Consider the following 12984-nt stretch of genomic DNA (forward strand, 5'->3'; position numbering starts at 1 on the left):
ATTTGATGACTTTGTCTGTTCTTTCAGAAAGTTTAGCAGCTAAAGCTATCATCCGATCTTTTTGAAAAGAGAACATAGTGTTAAGATCCTATATCATTTTGTTGACTCCTAGAATTTTGAAATTATTGCATTGATTAGAAATGAATGCATTTAGTTGTACATAGTATGGGTACTCCGATATAACCCCTTCCCAAAAATCATGTGAAAACTTGAGGTCACAATTTTGGGGGATTAATTTAACCCTAACCAATATGCCACCCTTCAAAGAGCTGCTGAGAGACATATATGGATTGCTGGCCAATAGTTATGTTGACCAAAACTTGATGGCCATCTACATGTATTAGATTCTAGATAGTAAGAGCAGTTTCTCACCATTTTTCATCAAATGTAAATGGCACCTAGGCCCTAGTGTTATTAGCTTGCTCATCTTTTTCAGGTACGCGTTTATATAGTAAAATACAGAAAGCTGAATAGACAATATCAAACTGTTCAGACATTATTAGTAGTGTAACAACTAATATGAATGGTAATAAAATTAAATAAATTCATTACATTGTTGTAAACATATATGGTCTCTACACATGTGATATGAGTAAAATAAATGTGTTCAGATTTAATAGAAATGCAATATATTGTTAATTACATGGCTCACATGAATTGGAAACCACAACAAGTCTTGAAAAATTAGCTTGATCTTAGAAAATGATTGCAGACAGTATTTGACCATGACCTTCTTATGATTGATTTGTTAAATAAAAATACACATCTCTTTTTCAGTTGATATTGATTCTGCAAAGAATTGGCTGATGAAATGGAAATCTGAACTGGATAATGTCCCTGGTAAGCTTCATAATTTTGATATGCCCTGTTATATGTGGATTTATATTATCGTTAACTGGGTCCATCCAAAATTTCATATGAAAACACTACAGGTCAAAGAATACTTGCCAGGTTTTGTTGAAATTTGAAGGAATTGTTCTACTTCAAAAACTATTTACATGCTATACTGGATAATATTGGTGTAATCAACTAATTTTGATATTTTGCCCTAGTTTTATTATACTTTGTATTGTTTTTACTACCATTTACTTGTTGCACAATAAATTATTATTTTTTTTCTATTTAAGCAACTAATTTAAATTCCGATGAATTATATGTTGAGAATTTGTATGTTAGTCAGATGAAAAGGTAAATATTTTAGAGATAAAATTTCTGGCACTTTAGGTTGTCTTTCATCACATCTGGTAGACAAACTTGTGTAGTATTGTTGGTTGTTTTTTTTTGGTCTGTTTTAAAGCTTTATTTATCCAAATAAGGGTTGGTTGATGCCAAGTAGAGAGAACCCTGGGCTCACTAACTTAAAATGAGTTAGAAGATTGTAAGATATATTATTATTACACACTTCTACTGCAGACAACTGCCTCATAAATGTGTGTAAGTGTGCTATACAAGGACATACTATAGAACAAGACACTATTATATCTACATGATGAATTTTTATTTAGATAAAACCACATGTAATTAAAAATAGCGCTGGATAATCTACCTATTAAAACGATCACAGATTAAAATATTTTTTAAATGAATGGTCTTTAGTTTAGTTTTAAATGTAGTAATAGCACTGACATTATGATTTTGAATTGGTAATTAACCCAGAGACATCACAGAATGTATCCAACTATCTCAGTTTAAATTTAAACTGAAGACTCATCTTTTTAGAGAATCATATAAATAGAATCACGTGTGTACCATTGTATAAATATGCCAGTAAAGTGCTTAGAAATAACTATTGTTATAATGTAGCACTGTAAAAATGAACTTATAATAATAATAACAGTATTTGTACAAAATATGGCCGGTAACCATATGATGATAAATTATACAAGCACTAATGATGTACATTTTTAGATAGTATTTGTAAAAAACCCAAATGATCGAACTCTGATCAATTTTTGTGTTGATTTATTAAATATTTATTTGCAGACACATCCTAGAAACAGGTCCTGCTGATTCAACAGAAAAGAAAAAGATTGAGAGAGATCTAGAAAGGTATTATGAATGTATTCTTACATTTGTTTTAACTGCTTTTATTGCCTTAGCAGGAACATCAACTTCGGCACTTCATAAAATGCTTTTGCAGATCTCTTGCAAATTTTCCAGCTATCTAATTTGAACACCCTTGATATAACTTTCAAAACACGCCAAATCAAAAATAAATTTTTACCAAACGGAGAACTTTTCTTGAGTTTTAATATCTCTTCAAGTAATCCCAAGTTCATATTCATCTGGAAGCAGATAATGGAGGCTATTTATTTAGATATTTTGTCTGTACTTATTACAATTTTATTTGTTGATCATTGAAATCATTTGGTTATCAGTGTCTTTCTTTGCATAATTAATAAGCCTACTGGAATCTGATTGGTCAATATCAACTATTGGGAGTCCTTGCATTTAATATCGATGCCGCCTGTACATATTTAAGATTGATGGGTGTGGGCGTATGTTGCATTCACTGTTATCTACCCTTCCTTTGAAAGCTCTATTCACTGATGACATTTTGGACCACAGCTAGCTCGGATTGCTTGTTTTTAATACCATAATTTGCTTCTTTGTTTAAGCCTCAAGAAAGAAAGAGCCAAATTAAAAAAGAATGTGTTCAATTCAGTGGTAGAAAGTGATGTCAATCTTGAAAATGAGCCTTTTAATCGTATTTTGAAAAGTGCTCAAAAAAAGCGCAGAATTAATAGTCTTGAAAAACTAAGACAGTATTCCAGTGAACGACAGTATTTGTCTTCATTGATGAAAAAGTATGCAGGTAAGTAATCAGTTATATAAAACTGCTTCATTGTAATAATAGTAGGATGGCATGCGCTTTAGATCGTAAGGTCTGTCATTGAGTCAAGTGGCATGGTTTTGATTCCTGCTTTACATGACAAGGAGTAGGCTCACCTGCCTAACCTGGTGGTCTATCTCTGGGTACTTTGATTCCCCCCCCCTATGCTAAAGACCCCTAGATGCAACTAAATTAATGAAATTGGAACACAATGTTAGTTTCGAAATAACCCGGTTTGTGTTGAGTGGACAGGAAACACAATTTTAACAGAAGGGTTACAGAAGAACTTTACTATTTTCAAGCTCAGTTCCACTATCTTTTAGTAACTCATTTTGAACAGAGGGAATTGTACATTGTCATTTACAGGGATGGGAATAGAGGTCCAATATTATCACATATATCAGTGTTAATTATAAGACTGTATGTGTTAGTCTCAACGCAGCCAGTTGATGTATTCATAGTTATATGTAAAAATTATATCATAATATATCTTCAATAATAATAGTTAGAATATAGTTTAGTTAGTGTATTATATATTATTATTTTCAGATGGTCAAGTTTTAGGCTCCCGTATCGGTAGAAAGTTGACAGCAAATTCTGCCAAAATTGAGAAAGAATTAACTATTCTTAACAATGGACATTTTACATCCAGGACAGAGTTCAGTGATGTTTCTTTACCAACGTTGCCAATGTTTGATGAATTGTCAGAGTGTTCTTTGTATTCAGATCAAATAAAAGCTGCAGAAGCAGCTTCTCTGAAAGAACATGCACATGAAGAAATGACAGTTGTTCATTGTGAAATTGCTGCTTATCACCGATACTTGTTGAGTGCAATTAATGATATAAGATCTGAAATTAAAGATCTACAGTTGTTTTCTTCCACAAAAGAACTTCGATATATGTGTGGAAAAATCCATTATTTATCAACACATCTTTATAGATTAACTAGACAATATATCAAGTCAAAAGAATTATTTGAATATGCTGGAATAGAACATAATTCGGCTACAGATTTGAATGATTTGATACTGTGTAATGTTCAACGTGAAAAACCTTTGTCATCTGAGGAATTAATAGATATAATAACAGATATACAAAGCTGTGATTTAGAATTTGATGAAAGTGGCGTTGATGAAGCAAGTAGTGATACAGAGGATAGTGACTCTGAGTCGGATGATAATTAATGCTGTATTGTGAAAGTGTATTAGTAGCTAAATAAAATTTTCATTTTCTTTTGAGAAAGCTGTACAAAGCTTCACAGTTGTCTATAACTTTTCTTATCATAGGCCCGTAAACTTTTTCCTACTGCCATAAAAATCAAATTTCCTTTTTATTCATTCAGGAAAACTACACCCTACGTTTGTTTGTTTTGGGCTTGTTTTTAATTTGAATTTGAGATCTAAAAAAGTAACAATATTTTCTTTTCTTATTTTTTTTTCATTTGACATATCTAAATCTTTTCGTATATTGTGATCTTTTCGGTGGCAATGTCAGATGGGATGTATAGTCCCTGGCGTTGATGCCATTGGACATTGCCACTCTAATTTTGAGATATGGGTGAAAAATTGAAACAGCAACTTTGTCAGTTGCAACATACAAAATTTTTTCTTTTTTATCTTTGAGATATCTCGATCTTTTCAAAACATGATCTTTTTGGTGGCAATGTGTGATTGGAAATATAGGATTATAAGTCCCTGGCGTGGATGGAATAAGCTCGTAAACTTTTTCCAGCTCACATCAGACATTGCCACACCCATTTGCAAATATGAGTGAAGAACTGAAACTGTAACTATGTCTTGTGTAGCATTCTCAATGTTTAAAAGTAACATTAAAATAAATTATTTATTTATATGTGGATCTTTCAGTGTGAAATGTTGTAATTAAGTTAGTTGTCATGATAGTTGTATATCACCATATAGCATGTCATTAATCTACTAGAGTAATAACTATGTACAATAACATGCCAGTAATTAAGTCAGTCATTATCTGGTTGTATATCTCCATGTACAGTAGTATAACATGTTAGTAATTAAGTCAGTTGTACTCTAGTTGTATATCTCCATGTACAGTAGTATAATATGTCAGTAATTAAATCAACTGTTATCTAGTTGTATATCTCCATGTACCATAGTTTAACAGGTCAGTAATTAAGTCAGTTATCATCAGGTTGTATATCACCACTGTTTATAATCATGTACGGTAGTTTAACATGTCAGTAATTAAGTCAGATGTCATCATAGTTGTATATCACCATATTATGTACAGTAGTATAACATGTCAGTAATCAACTATCTTAGAGCAATAACTATGTACAATAACATGCCAGCAAGTAAGTCAGTTATCATCTAATTGTAATCTGGTTGTATATCACCATATAACATGTCAGTAATAAAGTCAGTTATCATCTAGTTGTACATCTCCATGTACAGTAGTATAACATACCAGTAATTAAATCAACTAATTGTTTATAATCATGTACAGTAGTATAACATGCCGTTCGTCCGTTCGTTCTTGGTGTTTAACGTCTGCTTCCACATAAGTGATATCGCAGACAAGACATAGGAGAGCCGAAGCTGATTCCTGTTTTTTAGAATATGATTTTGCAATCTTTCCAATTGGCCTTAGGCCATGTACAAGAGTATGACAATCAGCAATTAGACCAGTGACCATCTAGCCGTTCGTTCGTTCTTGGTGTTTAACGTCTGCTTCCACATAAGTGATATCGCAGACAAGACATAGGAGAGCCGAAGCTGATTCCTGTTTTTTAGAATATGATTTTGCAATCTTTCCAATTGGCCTTAGGCCATGGATTTGGTTTAGTGGGAAGTTCTTCCCTTTATTTAATATAAAACATATCGTTTGGTATATGATCTCGTCTGCTTCTGGATTGGTAGATGTCATCGATTGGGGTTAGTGTTTAGGTGCCAGGCCCGTCTTATCGTGGCCTCCCCTTACTCCACTATCCCACTCTCTGGGTTTGGTATCAGTTTTATTTGCGGAATAGTGTTTAGGTGCCAAGTTCGTCTGACCGTAACTCCCCCTTACTCCACTATCCTGCTAGTTTGGTAGATGTCATCTTTGTGGGGTTTGTGTTTAGGTGCCAGGCCCGTCTTATCGTGACCACCCCTTACTCCACTATCCCACTCTTTAGGTTTGGTGTCTGTTTTTGGTGGAATAGTATTTAGATGCCGAGTCCGTCTGATCGTGACTCCCCCTTACTCCATTATCCTGCCAGTTTGGTATAAATCCCCTATGTAGTTTAGTGTTTAGATGTCGGGCCCGTCTAGCCGTGACCCCCTCTTACTTCACGGGAAGAGTAGGTTCTTAGTGTTGAATGGTATGTTGTTGGTCTCCGTTGTTCTCACTAGTTCCCTTCTCTCCTCCTCGTATACCTCGCAGTCTACCAGGACATGGTTGGTGGTACATTCTTCTCCGCACTCTAGCCGTTCGTTCGTTCGTTCTTGGTGTTTAACGTCTGCTTCCACATAAGTGATATCGCAGACAAGACATAGGAGAGCCGAAGCTGATTCCTGTTTTTAGAATATGATTTTGCAATCTTTCCATTTGGCCTTAGGCCATGGATTTGGTTTAGTGGGAAGTTCTTCCCTTTATTTAATATAAAACATATCGTTTGGTAGATGATTTCGTCTGCTTCTAGATTGGTAGATGTCATCGTTTGGGATTAGTGTTTAGGTGCCAGGCCCGTCTTATCGTGGCCTCCCCTTTCTCCACTGTCCCACTCTCTGGGTTTGGTATCCGTTTTATTTGCGGAATAGTGTTTAGGTGCCAAGTTCGTCTGACCGTAATTCCCCTTACTCCACTATCCTGCTAGTTTGGTAGATGTCATCTTTGTGGGGTTTGTGTTTAGGTGCCAGGCCCGTCTTATCGTGACCTCCCTTTACTCCACTATCCCACTCTGTAGGTTTGGTGTCTGTTTTTGGTGGAATAGTGTTTAGATGCCGAGTCCGTCTGGTCGTGACTCCCCCTTACTCCACTATCCTGCCAGTTTGGTATAAATCCCCTATGTAGTTTAGTGTTTAGATGCCGGGCCCGTCTAGCCGTGACCCCCTCTTACTTCACTATTCTACTTAGTCCAACTGTGTCCATTAGGGCGTGGGTATCTAGCCGGTTGCATCCCTCGTGAATAAACCCCATTTGATTATTGATTCCAATTAAGTCAGTTTTCATGTAGTTGTATATAATCATGTACAGTATTATAACATGTCAGTAATTAAGTCAGTTGTCATCATAGTTGTACATGTATATAACAATGTACAAGAGTATGACATATCAGTAATTAAGCCAGTTGTCATGATAGTTGTATATCACCATATAACATGTCAGTAATCAACTAGAGTAATAACTATGTACAATAACATGCCAGAAATTAAGTCAGTCATTATCTAATTTTATATTACCATGTACAGTAGTATGATATGTTAGTAATAAAGTCATTTACATATATGTGTAATAGTATGTCATAACCAGGTAGATTTTTTCTACCTTAACCAAATTTAAGAATTAAATAATAATAACAAAAGCCCCAGTATAGGCTGTACGTGTCCCCTATCTTTTGGCGGTAGACCTCTAATGTCTGTGGTTCAGCACCCCCATGATAATAGTATAGGTTGTTAATTATTGTGTAGATATATGTGTGTTTTAGTGTAATTATTAAGTCATTACCTTTTTGGTTATATCCCATATAACAATATGATGTTAAATTTACGTTACATTTACGTAAAAATGGTCAGTCAGTTTACCATCATTTTGCTCATCTTTTTAACGATAATTTTACGTCAGGAAATGACGTTAATCTAACGTAAAGTTTACGTCATTTTTACGTTACATTTACGTCATTTTCTGACGTAAATCTAACGTAAAGTTTACGTCATTTTCTGACGTAAATCTAACGTAAATTTTGCGTAAAGTTTACGTCACTTATGTTAGATTTACGCCAGAAAATGACGTAAACTTTACGTTAGATTTACGTCAGAAAATGACGTAAATATGACGTAAAAATGACGTAAACTCTACATTAGATTAACGTCATTTCCTGACATTAAATTTTCGTTAAAAGGATGAGCAAAATGATGGAAATCTAACCGACCATTTTAACGTAAATCTAACATTAAATAAACATCATTTTCGGATGCAATTCTAATGTCAAATGAGAAATGAAATGAAATGAAATGGGGTTTAACGTCCTACTGTTCTGCTCTTAACCTGGGCTAATGAAGACGGGCATACGCCATACAGTGTGCTATGAGGGAAATTTTGCCCGGACAGCGGCACTACGGCCTACTCTTATATCGAATTCCAACTGCCAAGGGATCTTTTACGTGCACGCCAATGTGTACACGGGACCTCGGTTTTTCGTCCCATCCGAACGACTAGACAGCTTTCCTTGTCAGCCCCTCCGTCCTGCATTTCTCTCTATCTATTTCGTTCTCGAGGTTTCGGTGGTCAAACGGTTAACGCATGTTCGTTGCATCATAAGTTCCGTCATTGAATTAAGAGAGAGAGAAATCGGGTTTAACGTCCACTCAACACAAATAAGGTCATTTCGGGACTAACACATGGTTCAATTTTTTATTTCAATAATTCGCTTGCGCGTAGGGGCCTTTAGCAGTGGGAGTAAACCGGAGGACCCGGAGAAAACCCACGAGGTTGGACAGGCGACCCTACTCCTTGTCACATATTGAAATAAAACTAAACCACATGTTAGTCCCAAAATGACCTAGTGTGATTCGAGTGGAAGTTAATCCCCATTTCTCTCTATACATGTATTTATCAATAACCATTCAGAATTCTAAATGTAATTGCAACCAAACGCCAAAAAACCAGTACAACTTACATAATTATTCAAAAAAATATACTACAAGTATCTATACTTTATTCAAAAAATACATATATAATGTAATAAAATACAAAAGTAGACATTTAAATTGTAACAGTTTATCCACAGCATTAAGTTGGTGACAATTTAGGAAACGGTCTTCGAGAAAAACTTTGAAAATGTGGAAATACGCCAACACATTCAGCAGTATATCAGAAAGGAAAACTGTGACGTTGACCAAATTTGATAAACAAAACCCAAAAAAAAACCCTACGGCCTCTATCACGTTTGCTAAAGGTTTTCGAACTAGGTGGGATAATACTGGAAAGGAAATTTGTGGAATACTGAATATCTATGCTTCACACCAACTTTGAAACAAATGTGAATAAATTATAGGGCAGTGTTCACAGGTTTTGCAGCCAATCTGCGGGGGTGGGGACAAAATTTGAAAAAGATACATTAACGATACTTTCTGTAAGATTTAGATAAAGAGCTGACCATTCTTGCTATGATTGTTCAAAAATAAATAATATACATGTAAAATGAAAATTTAATTCAAATTACTTCATTCTGAGCCAAGTTATCACAGTTTCTAGTTTCGACATGATGTGTGCATTGTGGTAATGAGGGCACAGGTATATTCGAGACTTGGCCTCACTTTCCCATTTTTTAATTAAATTTTTAAATTGCAGGCCAGTTAAAATCTTGAGTATCCAATGCCTTCATATTGCATACTTTTACACATTTTGTCAGGCAGTTTCATTTTGATTTTCCCTAAATTCGAATTCAACCTTGATTATGCGATTTTTCGAACAATCAGGGGCCATAATCGAGGAAGTTACGTTCGGATATGCGCGATTATGAAAAGGAACCAAGATCTTAGTGTGTAATGGTTATATATACACGTTTTTTTTTTATAAATCGAATAAAAATTGTGACCTCTACAGGGACCACAAGCTAAAAACCGATGGACGTCTGGACGGACAGGGGCTACGACAATATACGTCCACATGAAAATGTGGGCGTATAAAAATTGTGACCTCTATAGGGACCACAAGCTAAAAACGGATGGACAAGGGCTACGATAATATACGTCCACATGAAAATGTGGGCGTATAAAAATTATGACCTCTCTAGGGTCCACAAGCTAAAAACTTGATTTTTCGTACAATCAGGGACCATAATCCAAGAAGTTACGGTCAGATACATGCCAATATCGAAAGCAACCAAGATCTTTTGGAGATAAACCTATATTTCAAGTTTCGTCAAAATCGGATAAGAATTGTGACCTGTAGAGTGTCCACAAACAATTGTGTACAGACGTCCGGACGGACCGGGGCTACCACAATATACGTCCACATGAAAATGTGGGCGTATAAAAATTTTGACCTCTATAGGGTCCACAAGCTAAAAACATCACTTTCAGTACAATCAGGGGCCATAATCCATGAAGTTACGGTCCCACAAACAATTGTGGACGGACTGATGGACGTTCGGACGGACAGGGGCTACAAAAATATACGTCTACATGAAAATGTTAGCGTATAAAAAACTGTCACCTTCACAATCACAAACTAATTTGGACAAACAAACAGTCAGGGCAACGATATAATACCCCAATATTGAAATAAGGTATATACTTAATTACACCAATATTACATGTGTGATAGAATTTGTTAAACACATTACAAATATAATTTTAACACAGATTTTTGCTATTATTGATCTATCACAAAAATTTGAAGAATTTGTAAGGGTTTAAAAAGTTTCCCCGTATACTATGGCGGTATATTAGATTCAAAATTCTAACATGCTATCGTCTAATTTCTTACTTCTACTCTTGTAATTTCTAACTTCCATTCATGTAATTTCTAAATTAAGACAATGTATAATTCAACTTCTTTTTTTGTTCAGTGTAAATTTTAATTGTTTCATCTTATTTCTATTATTAAGGCGAAAAATGTCTAGTCACTTTACATGTTAAGAATGAATGGTAAACAAATTTAGAATTTTGATTTCTACCTAGCAACCATCATTATGACGTCGTTTGGTGTCGCCACCGTTCGCTCAATTTGGCGATTGAGCACCTGATCGGGACCATTCTGTTGATACAAACGACTCGCTCTTAGTCCAGTTGAATGGTTTGGTGGAGTGCTAAAATTGAAAACAACTTCGAGAGAGAGAGCGAGAGAGAGAGAGTCTGATGGGGTTAAACGTCCACTCAACACAAACTACATGTAGGTTCGGTATTAACATAGTTCAATTTTATTTCAATAATTCGCTTGCGCGTAGGGGTGTTTAGCAATGGGAGGAAACCGGAGGACCCGGAGAAAACCCACTAGGTTGGACAGGCGACCCTATTCCTTGTCACGTACAACCGGGGAATCGAAACCACACCAGTTGACTCAATGACATACCTTATGGTACAGCGCGCACGTGCTAACCTTTCGGCCATCCAACCCCACAAACAACATTGAACGTGATATCTATGTATGGTTTGCAAATACGATTTCAAATACGGTCGGTAAGACGCTGGCTCACTAGCCTAGCGGTAGGGTGTTCGATCCCTGCATTGGTCAAGAAAGTTCATCCAGATTTTCTGGCATGGTTCCTCCTTGTCAGTGATGCAGGATGGAGGGCCTAACAAGTACAGCTGTCTAATCGTTCCGTAGTGCAGCTGTCCGGGCAAAGTTTCCTTCGTAGCACACTGTATGGCGTATTAGCCAAGTTCGGAGTAGAATAGTAGGATGTTAAACCCCATTATATTTCATTTTCTATTTCAAATACAAGCTAAACAGCATTTGTTCATTTTTTTTAAGACAAGTGCAGGATTTGGAGAATTTTATTTGATTTTTTTTTACAGTTGAGCCAATTAATATTTATATACTGTTGGTCTACATTAACACAGGGTACAATTTTATAGATAACTCTTATTGAGTTTAATATAAAGCAACGTTTCGACGAGGACACTCTCGTCTTTATCAAGAATGTGTCGTTTATATCAACACAATAGTCCCGACCAGGTGCGCAATCACCAAAAATGAGCACGCAGTGGCGACACCAAATGACTTCATAATGATGGTTGCTAGGCAGAAGTGTAAAAATTAAGAAGACGTTTTTCGTCTAAATAATAGAAATAAGATGGAATAGAATTAAAATTTACACTGAACAAATAAAGAAGTTGGATTATACATTGTCTTAATTTAACAAAATACACGAATAGAAGTTAGAAATTACATGAATAGAAGTTAAAAAATACATGAACAGAAGTTAGAAGTTAGACGAAAGCTCGTTAGAATTTTGAATCTAATATACTGGCTGCAGTAGATTTTCAACTCACTGATACAACTCAGTTCAAGCCAAAGAGCGGTTATATGATACTGTGACACAGTGACAGGATATCTGCTTGAGGCAAACTATTCATAAACAATTGACTCTTACAAGATCAGACGGAAAATATTTTAGGCCTACTGCTTGTAAAGTAAAGCTTTGGCCTACATTCTGGTGAATTTTGTGCTACCATAGAAACATATATGAGTTCGGTACATAATTAAAAAGTCTTTATTTCTTTGCCATCTGGGTGGTTTCATAGACGAGTGTTATTGAGGAGTGTTATTGAGTTCAGTCGCTTGGTTTCAATCCCAAGTCGGTATGTGACAAATAGTTGTGTATGATAAGTAGTAATGTCATCTAGCTTCCATATACAAAGCCCTTATCAACCTTTTTATAACTTCCTTGACATGACTGCCACGAATGGTGCTCAAACATAGGATCTGTAAAAAAAAAAAAACTAAAAAAAATTCAATTAAAGCAACTTTTATACTCCAAAATAAAAATGAAATTAGGTTTAAATTATCATTCAATGTGTACAAAATACCTTGGTTTTTCGTCCCATTCGAAAGACTGTACATTGGCCCCAGCCTGCAGAGACTGGCGTTGGCCCTCTCCAGACTCTCTGTCGTGCTCAAAAGTCAACTTTAGTTATGCACAGCAGGTAGATTTTTGATGAAAAGCAATAGCAGCCGGGGTCCAAGGGGGAGACGTCAAGTTTGGAATTACGTTCTGGTTGATTACAGTGTTACAGAAGAATTTGCTATATTTCTGCTATTTAGAATCAGAGAAGATTGAGATTAAAGTGTTGCCAATGCTATGAAAGTAAAAATGTCATGTGCCAAAGCCTGCAGCGTTGAGTAGTGAGGACATATTTTTTTTAGTCCAAAAGGTCTAAGTAATTATTAATTAAGTACAAATGAAAATGTGTACAGTAATAACCTGATAGTAATTTTTTTTTTTCACAAAAGCAAACTGTTTCGTA

General features: G+C 35.4%; 1 protein-coding gene across 1 annotated transcript; it reads left to right on the forward strand.

Annotated features, from left to right (window-relative positions):
* The first annotated feature begins 426 nt into the window (after window positions 1–426).
* On the forward strand, window positions 427–7247 carry LOC126811220 (uncharacterized). The gene is made up of 6 exons (XM_050536795.2): window positions 427–526; window positions 778–840; window positions 1128–1188; window positions 1984–2049; window positions 2619–2815; window positions 3383–7247. The coding sequence occupies exons 1-6, from the start codon at window positions 520–522 to the stop codon at window positions 4015–4017; spliced, it is 1029 nt and encodes a 342-aa protein (XP_050392752.1). The 5' UTR covers window positions 427–519; the 3' UTR covers window positions 4018–7247.
* The last annotated feature ends 5737 nt before the right edge of the window (window positions 7248–12984 follow it).

Source organism: Patella vulgata, chromosome 2 (genome assembly GCF_932274485.2).
Source record: "Patella vulgata chromosome 2, xgPatVulg1.2, whole genome shotgun sequence".
Lineage (NCBI taxonomy): Eukaryota > Metazoa > Mollusca > Gastropoda > Patellidae > Patella > Patella vulgata.